The sequence below is a fragment of the Oncorhynchus kisutch genome, unplaced genomic scaffold (genome assembly GCF_002021735.2).
Source record: "Oncorhynchus kisutch isolate 150728-3 unplaced genomic scaffold, Okis_V2 Okis04b-Okis11a_hom, whole genome shotgun sequence".
NCBI classification, from domain to species: domain Eukaryota; kingdom Metazoa; phylum Chordata; class Actinopteri; order Salmoniformes; family Salmonidae; genus Oncorhynchus; species Oncorhynchus kisutch.
The window spans coordinates 1,797,895-1,807,835 of NW_022261981.1; the positions used below are offsets into that span (position 1 = coordinate 1,797,895).

Genomic DNA, 9,941 nt, shown 5'->3' on the forward strand with positions numbered 1-9,941 from the left:
ATATAGCCTCCACATTGACTCTGTACCGGTACCCCCTGTATAAAGCCGCACATTGACTCTGTACCGGCACCCCCTGTATATAGCCTCCACATTGACTCTGTACCGGCACCCCCTGTATATAGCCTCCACATTGACTCTGTACCGGTACCCCCTGTATATAGCCTCCACATTGACTCTGTACTGGTACCCCCTGTATATAGCCTCCACGTTGACTCTGTACCGGTACCCCCTGTATATAGCCTCCACATTGACTCTGTACCGGTACCCCCTGTATAAAGCCGCCACATTGACTCTGTACCGGCACCCCCTGTATATAGCCTCCACATTGACTCTGTACCGGTACCCCCTGTATAAAGCCGCCACATTGACTCTGTACCGGTACCCCCTGTATAAAGCCGCCACATTGACTCTGTACCGGCACCCCCCTGTATAAAGCCTCCACATTGACTCTGTACCGGTACCCCCTGTATATAGCCTCCACATTGACTCTGTACCGGTACCCCCTGTATATAGCCTCCACATTGACTCTGTACCGGTACCCCCTGTATATAGCCTCCACATTGACTCTGTCCCGGTACCCCCTGTATATAGACTCCACATTGACTCTGTACCGGTACCCCCTGTATATAGCCTCCACATTGACTCTGTACCGGTACCCCCTGTATATAGCCTCCACATTGAATCTGTACCGTAACACCCTGTATATAGCCTCCACGTTGACTCTGTACCGGTACCCTCTGTATATAGCCTCCACATTGACTCTGTACCGGTACCCCCTGTATATAGCCTCCACATTGACTCTGTACCGGTACCCCCTGTATATAGCCTCCACATTGACTCTGGACCGGTACCCCCTGTATATAGCCTCCACATTGACTCTGGACCGGTACCCCCTGTATAAAGCCCCGCTATTGTTATTTACTGCTGCTCTTTAATTATTTGTTATTGTTATCTCTTCCTTATTTAAACAAGTTTTTTCTTAAAACTTTGGTTAAGGGCTTGTAAGTAAGCATTTCACTGTGTGTTGTATTCGGCTCATGGGACAAAAAAATTTGCTTTGATGTTGTCCTTTTGGAGCTACAGTGGTAAAGGGCACGAGTCAGAATTGTGACCAGTGTGCAGCTACAATCTCTGCCTTGTCTGGTCCTGAAACACTGGCTGTGGGAGTTGTATATAGGAGAGGGGGTCATTGTACACTGGGCCCTACAAATGCTATGGTCGACACTCCCGTCGGAGTTGGCTATACAACCCAAAGAGATCTGGGTCCAGGCTAAGGTTGCATAACACTGATAGCCCACAGCTTTGCCTCCTCAGCATACTGTACTATGATCACTGATAGCCCACAGCTTTGCCTCCTCAGCATACTGTACTATGATCACTGATAGCCCACAGCTTTGCCTCCTCAGCATACTCTACTATGATCACTGATAGCCCACATCTTTGCCTCCTCAGCATACTGTACTATGATCACTGATAGCCCACAGCTTTGCCTCCTCAGCATACTGTACTATGATGAATCACTGGTCACTGACCTCAGTTTGTCCTGATCCTGCAGTAGAATCAGAAGCATGAACACAAGCTGGTGGGTAAAACTGGTTGATAACGACATCATTACAACAGGATGTCGTTATCAACAAATGCGGAGAAAAGTACAGTAAATGTAAACTGCACATCAAATCAACAGTGTGATGTTTGGATACAGTCTTGTTTCAGGTGAACTGTTGTGTCTTCAACTTTGGTCTAATCATTTTCCCATAATCTCCAAACTGTTTCCTTTCATTTGCTACCATGCTTATGCATATGCTTTTCATATTTCTCTAACGATTGCATTTAGCCCTATCCATATGGGCCAACTCCCACAAGGGTTAACCCGTTGATAATGGCTGACCCTGGCCGTGACCCCACTGCATGTTTACATATCCTGTCTTTCTTTTGACAATATGTTTTATATACTGTAGCTAGTACTGGTCGTGACATGTTCTATGGTTTCACCAGGGTTGAAGACGGAGTTCAGTGCCACGGTAGATGGCTCTATAGAATTACACATTTTATAGGATCTCTGTGGATAGCTCAACACATTTTTCAACCCTCTAATGACATGTTTTATGCTTTCACCAAGTTTGAAAACTGAGACCTACTGAGTTCAGTGCCATGGTAGATCTTTAAATATCTTTACTTCATGCTGTTCCAGTTTTGTAATCATGTACTTTTCCCTGCCTTTAAAAAAAATAAAATCATCTTGCAGAAATTATCAGAGGTAGGAAAGATAACTACTTGTTTTGATATGTCAAGCTTGCATGGAAATGATGCTCTTCCCAAAAACCTCTGTGTCCCAAATGGCACCATATTACCTATATTATCTATAGTCCCTGGTCAAAAGTAGTGCACTAAATAAGGAATAGGGTGCCATTTTCGTGTTGTCATTTATTCACACTGTTCATTGCTTGGCTCATGTTTTTTAACTGTCTTTGTTGAAAACACTTTGCCTTGTTCATATGTTTTCTAACTGTCTTTGTTGAAAACACTTTGCCTTGTTCATATGTTTTCTAACTGTCTTTGTTGAAAACACTTTGCCTTGTTCATATGTTTTCTAACTGTCTTTGTTGAAAACACTTTGCCTTGTTCATATGTTTTCTAACTGTCTTTGTTGAAAACACTTTGCCTTGTTCATATGTTTTCTAACTGTCTTTGTTGAAAACACTTTGCCTTGTTCATATGTTTTCTAACTGTCTTTGTTGAAAACACTTTGCCTTGTTCATATGTTTTCTAACTGTCTTTGTTGAAAACACTTTGCCTTGTTCATATGTTTTCTAACTGTCTTTGTTGAAAACACTTTGCCTTGTTCATATGTTTTCTAACTGTCTTTGTTGAAAACACTTTGCCTTGTTCATATGTTTTCTAACTGTCTTTGTTGAAAACACTTTGCCTTGTTCATATGTTTTCTAACTGTCTTTGTTGAAAACACTTTGCCTTGTTCATATGTTTTCTAACTGTCTTTGTTGAAAACACTTTGCCTTGTTCATATGTTTTCTAACTGTCTTTGTTGAAAACACTTTGCCTTGTTCATATGTTTTCTAACTGTCTTTGTTGAAAACACTTTGCCTTGTTCATATGTTTTCTAACTGTCTTTGTTGAAAACACTTTGCCTTGTTCATATGTTTTCTAACTGTCTTTGTTGAAAACACTTTGCCTTGTTCATATGTTTTCTAACTGTCTTTGTTGAAAACACTTTGCCTTGTTCATATGTTTTCTAACTGTCTTTGTTGAAAACACTTTGCCTTGTTCATATGTTTTCTAACTGTCTTTGTTGAAAACACTTTGCCTTGTTCATATGTTTTCTAACTGTCTTTGTTGAAAACACTTTGCCTTGTTCATATGTTTTCTAACTGTCTTTGTTGAAAACACTTTGCCTTGTTCATATGTTTTCTAACTGTCTTTGTTGAAAACACTTTGCCTTGTTCATATGTTTTCTAACTGTCTTTGTTGAAAACACTTTGCCTTGTTCATATGTTTTCTAACTGTCTTTGTTGAAAACACTTTGCCTTGTTCATATGTTTTCTAACTGTCTTTGTTGAAAACACTTTGCCTTGTTCATATGTTTTCTTATGTACATTGTTTTCCAAGAGTGCGCTTTCATCAACACGTGTTTTGATACTGAGCTTTTGGCATGCTGGTTCTTCCAGCTAGCTATTATTTTAGGCCTGAGTGGAGTTTTCTGGCTTGTTATTCTGCTTTGTAGGAGTGATGTGTGCGTCTTCTTGTAAATGTCTATTGTTTGCTCTGGCGATAAAAATGTAACTTTTCTTGATTACATGATAACAACTCAACTTTCCCTCTGAGAAAACAGTCACGAGCATAGTGTTGCTACTATTCACGTGATTGAAGAGGTGCATGATTGTGTCAATATAGTCTGTTTTATTGTTGTGAACAAGGAGTTTTGAAAGTGACTCCAAGATGTTCATACCAAATGGAACCCTATTCCATATATAGTGTACTACTACATAGGGAAGCAACAGTAGTGTACTACATAAGGAATAGGGTGCTATTTGAGATGCATCCTTAGTGCTAAACTGAATTTCACAATAAAACCTTTTTTTTTTTTACCGTTTTCAGTAAAAACACGTTTATTAGGTCATTTACATATTTTCTCCTAAGAAATACTTCCATTATTCTCAAAAAAGTACATTTCTTTGCATTATTTAGGTAATTATAAGATTTTTATTTACGTTTTTATTTCAGATATAGCATTCAAAAGATCAGAAACCTTCAGCATTTGAGATCTGTGGTCACACCAGAGGGAGTTTGAGACGTTACTAAGCATTGGTACAAATGAAATGTTAATGATTGACTAATTAGCAGTAAATGTATTAGCTCCCCATATTATCCAGTATATTGGCACCATCATAAAGCAGACAGTCAGTGGTGTCAACCAGGGACATACAGTTTGTCATAGTCATTCCCCACTCCCTGTTCAGTTATGTATTGTCCCCACTCCCTGTTCAGTTATCTATTGTCCCCACTCCCTGTTCAGTTATGTATTGTCCCCACTCCCTGTTCAGTTATCTATTGTCCCCACTCCCTGTTCAGTTATGTATTGTCCCCACTCCCTGTTCAGTTATCTATTGTCCCCACTCCCTGTTCAGTTATGTATTGTCCCCACTCCCTGTTCAGTTATCTATTGTCCCCACTCCCTGTTCAGTTATCTATTGTCCCCACTCCCTGTTCAGTTATCTATTGTCCCCACTCCCTGTTCAGTTATCTATTGTCCCCACTCCCTGTTCAGTTATGTATTGTCCCCACTCCCTGTTCAGTTATCTATTGTCCCCACTCCCTGTTCAGTTATCTATTGTCCCCACTCCCTGTTCAGTTATGTATTGTCCCCACTCCCTGTTCAGTTATCTATTGTCCCCGCTCCCTGTTCAGTTATCTATTGTCCCCACTCCCTGTTCAGTTATCTATTGTCCCCACTCCCTGTTCAGTTATGTATTGTCCCCACTCCCTGTTCAGTTATGTATTGTCCCCACTCCCTGTTCAGTTATCTATTGTCCCCACTCCCTGTTCAGTTATGTATTGACCCCACTCCCTGTTCAGTTATGTATTGTCCCCACTCCCTGTTCAGTTATGTATTGTCCCCACTCCCTGTTCAGTTATCTATTGTCCCCACTCCCTGTTCAGTTATGTATTGACCCCACTCCCTGTTCAGTTATCTATTGTCCCCACTCCCTGTTCAGTTATCTATTGTCCCCACTCCCTGTTCAGTTATGTATTGTCCCCACTCCCTGTTCAGTTATGTATTGTCCCCACTCCCTGTTCAGTTATCTATTGACCCCACTCCCTGTTCAGTTATGTATTGACCCCACTCCCTGTTCAGTTATCTATTGACCCCACTCCCTGTTCAGTTATCTATTGTCCCCACTCCCTGTTCAGTTATCTATTGTCCCCACTCCCTGTTCAGTTATCTATTGTCCCCACTCCCTGTTCAGTTATCTATTGTCCCCACTCCCTGTTCAGTTATCTATTGTCCCCACTCCCTGTTCAGTTATCTATTGTCCCCACTCCCTGTTCAGTTATCTATTGTCCCCACTCCCTGTTCAGTTATGTATTGTTCATTTCATTCAAAATTCATTCATTTATTACACAGATGACCTGAAATACATTTGAGAATGTGTTTATTTTATGCACCAGGGAGCAATTGTGTACAACAATGAACTTCTATGTCTGTCTGACACTGTTTCTCTCTGTCTGCCTGTTTGTTGCTGGCCGCTGCTCTACCTTCTCTGTCTGACACTGTTTCTCTCTGTCTACCTGTTTGTTGCGGTCCGCTGCTCTACCGTCTCTGTCTGACACTGTTTCTCTCTGTCTGCCTGTTTGTTGCTGGCCGCTGCTCTACCTTCTCTGTCTGACACTGTTTCTCTCTGTCTGCCTGTTTGTTGCTGGCCGCTGCTCTACGTTCTCTGTCTGACACTGTTTCTCTCTGTCTGCCTGTTTGTTGCTGGGCGCTGCTCCACCTTCTCTGTCTGACACTGTTTCTCTCTGTCTGCATGTTTGTTGCTGGCCGCTGCTCTACCTTCTCTGTCTGCCTGTTTGTTGCTGGGCGCTGCTCTACCTTCTCTGTCTGACACTGTTTCTCTCTGTCTGCCTGTTTGTTGCTGGCCGCTGCTCTACCATCTCTGTCTGACACTGTTTCTCTCTGTCTACCTGTTTGTTGCGGGCCGCTGCTCTACCGTCTCTGTCTGACACTGTTTCTCTCTGTCTGCCTGTTTGTTGCTGGCCGCTGCTCTACCTTCTCTGTCTGACACTGTTTCTCTCTGTCTGCCTGTTTGTTGCTGGGCGCTGCTCCACCTTCTCTGTCTGACACTGTTTCTCTCTGTCTGCATGTTTGTTGCTGGCCGCTGCTCTACCTTCTCTGTCTGCCTGTTTGTTGCTGGGCGCTGCTCTACCTTCTCTGTCTGACACTGTTTCTCTCTGTCTGCCTGTTTGTTGCTGGCCGCTGCTCTACCTTCTCTGTCTGACACTGTTTCTCTCTGTCTACCTGTTTGTTGCGGGCCGCTGCTCTACCGTCTCTGTCTGACACTGTTTCTCTCTGTCTGCCTGTTTGTTGCTGGCCGCTGCTCTATCTTCTCTGTCTGACACTGTTTCTCTCTGTCTGCCTGTTTGTTGTTGGCTGCTGCTCTATCTGACACTGTTTCTCTCTGTCTGCCTGTTTGTTGCTGGCCGCTGCTCTACGTTCTCTGTCTGACACTGTTTCTCTCTGTCTGCCTGTTTGTTGCTGGGCGCTGCTCCACCTTCTCTGTCTGACACTGTTTCTCTCTGTCTGCATGTTTGTTGCTGGCCGCTGCTCTACCTTCTCTGTCTGCCTGTTTGTTGCTGGGCGCTGCTCTACCTTCTCTGTCTGACACTGTTTCTCTCTGTCTGCATGTTTGTTGCTGGGCGCTGCTCTACCTTCTCTGTCTGACACTGTTTCTCTCTGTCTGCCTGTTTGTTGTTGGCTGCTGCTCTATCTGACACTGTTTCTCTCTGTCTGCCTGTTTGTTGCTGGCCGCTGCTCTACGTTCTCTGTCTGACACTGTTTCTCTCTGTCTGCCTGTTTGTTGCTGGCCGCTGCTCTACCTTCTCTGTCTGACACTGTTTCTCTCTGTCTGCATGTTTGTTGCTGGCTGCTGCTCTACCCTGTCTGTCTGTCACCGGTTTCTCCAACTAGCTATCACAGTCTCGCGTCAGAATTAGACGTTCATCCATATTTCTAAAAACGTCAAATTTAGAAGTTGTTCCAAACATCAAAATAAAAAAAAGTTTAGAAATTAACTCTGGATTCTTAAGATTAGACATGAACTCTGAATAGTTAAGGTCGGGTTCAGGTTTGGGATTGGCTTAAATATCAAAACTAACTTTCTATCACTGGATTTAAACATTCAACCTTTAGAAACAGAGGCAGATGCTTACCATTGATAAAGGCCAGTATCGCTGGACTTTCTATCACTTGATTCGATCATTCAACCTTTGGAACCATCCCCATCCACAACGCCCTAGCAAAACCAAAGCCTATTTGAAGTTAACAGAGCTCACTGTTGCCCCTAGTGGTCGGTTTCCATATCACCTCCCAACGTCCTCAGGCATGGATGGACGTCGAATAGTGGCTTGTATGACAGGTGACCTGCCTGATCTTCTCTCTCCATCTGCCTATTTGTTGTTGTCTGCTGCTCATCCTACAGTTTGTCGGAAGAAATGATGTCCATCTGAAAATGTTTCTCACTCGTCCTGTTTGCCTATTCATTCTTGGGCTCTGCTCTTCCTACCATACTAGTAGTAGGAACTGTGAGTTCTATGTCTGACTTTGTGTGTCTCTCCCCCCACCCCTGCTGGTTGCTGGGCCCTGCTCCCACTACCTCCTACTATAGGTAGGAACTGTGAGTTCCTCCCCTGTGAGGCCAACAACCCCTGTGAGAACGGTGCTGAGTGTGTAGAGGAACCTGATCAGGTCCATTTCCCTCTGGGTTTCCGCTGTCGCTGTCGACGTGGCTTCACAGGCCCCCGCTGTGAGATCAACATGGACGAGTGCAGCTCCAACCCCTGCCTTCACGGCTTCTGCTACGATGGTGAGACACACACCACTACAGCCCTATAGCGAGAATCATCAGCCCACATGTCACAAACACGTTTAATAACCACTCAGAGATAGGCCCCAGCTAACACATCTAAAAACACCCCCACACACACTCTCTCTCTCTCTCTCTCTCTATTTAACTCTCTCTCTCGCTCTCTCTCTCTATTTAACTCTCTCTCTCTCTCTCTCTCTATTTAACTCTCTCTCTCTCTCTCTCTCTCTCTCTATTTAACTCTCTCTCTCTCTCTCTCTATTTAACTCTATCTCTCTCTCTATTTAACTCTCTCTCTCGCTCTATTTCTCTCTCTCTCTCTCGCTCTATTTCTCTCTCTCGCTCTATTTCTCTCTCTCGCTCTATTTCTCTCTCTCGCTCTATTTCTCTCTCTCTCGCTCTATTTCTCTCTCTCGCTCTATTTCTCTCTGTCTCTATTTTTCTATTTCTCTATTTCTCTCTCTATTTCTCTCTCTCTCGCTCTATTTCTCTCTCTCTCGCTCTATTTCTCTCTCTCTTTCTCACTATTTCTCTCTCTCTATTGATCTCTCTCCCTCCCTCTCTGTCTATATGTCTCTCTCCCCCCTCCCTCCCCCTCTCTCTCACCCCACCCCTACTCATACCTTGTGCATCACAGTTGTTTTAGCTCACTTGCTTTCTGACAGGTACTGTTCCAGTGGGTCACCACCACTGTGACTAATAAGGAGCGTTATGAGACTGGAGTTATTCCATCTGATGGTAATGACTTCATCCCAAATGACACCCTGTTCCCTATAGGGTCCACTACTTTTGACCATGGCACATGTACCCTATTCCCTATGTAGTGTACTACTTTTGACCAGGGCAAGTATCCAGGGCACTGCAGTGGTCACCATCTGATGAGTTCTGTAACCTAACCACTGAGAGACCATCTGATAAGTTCTGTAACCTAACCACTGAGAGACCATCTGATGAGTTCTGTAACCTAACCACTGAGAGACCATCTGATGAGTTCTGTAACCTAACCACTGAGAGACCATCTGAGTTCTGTAACCTGACCACTGAGAGACAATCTGATGAGATCTGTAACCTAACCACTGAGAGACCATCTAAGTTCTGTAACCTAACCACTGAGAGACCATCTGATGAGTTCTGTAACCTAACCACTGAGAGACCATCTGATGAGTTCTGTAACCTAACCACTGAGACACCATCTGAGTTCTGTAACCTAACCACTGAGAGACCATCTGAGTTCTGTAACCTAACCACTGAGAGACCATCTGATGAGTTCTGTAACCTAACCACTGAGAGACCATCTGATGAGTTCTGTAACCTAACCACTGAGAGACCATCTGAGTTCTGTAGCCTAACTACTGAGAGACCATCTGATGAGTTCTGTAACCTAACTACTGAGAGACCATCTGAGTTCTGTAACCTAACCACTGAGAGACCATCTGAGTTCTGTAACCTAACCACTGAGGGACCATCTGAGTTCTGTAACCTAACCACTGAGAGACCATCTCAGTTCTGTAGCCTAACCACTGAGGGACCATCTGAGTTCTGTAACCTAACCACTGAGAGACCATCTGAGTTCTGTAGCCTAACCACTGAGGGACCATCTGAGTTCTGTAACCTAACCACTGAGAGACCATCTGAGTTCTGTAACCTAACCACTGAGAGACCATCTGAGTTCTGTAACCTAACCACTGAGAGACCATCTGAGTTCTGTAACCTAACCACTGAGAGACCATCTGATGAGTTCTGTAACCTAATCACTGAGACACCATCTGATGAGTTCTGTAACCTAACCACTGAGAGACCATCTGATGAGTTCTGTAACCTAACCACTGAGAGACCATCTGATGA

The 9,941-nt window shown here is 43.9% G+C and overlaps 1 protein-coding gene across 1 annotated transcript in view; it reads left to right on the forward strand.

Annotated features, from left to right (window-relative positions):
- eys (eyes shut homolog) overlaps positions 1 to 9,941 on the forward strand; it is a 171,646-nt gene that overhangs the window by 130,196 nt on the left and 31,509 nt on the right. The window contains exon 22 of the mRNA XM_031813047.1: positions 7,899 to 8,096. Coding sequence (XP_031668907.1) covers positions 7,899 to 8,096 — 198 coding nt within the window. The remainder of the gene's footprint in view (positions 1 to 7,898; positions 8,097 to 9,941) is intronic.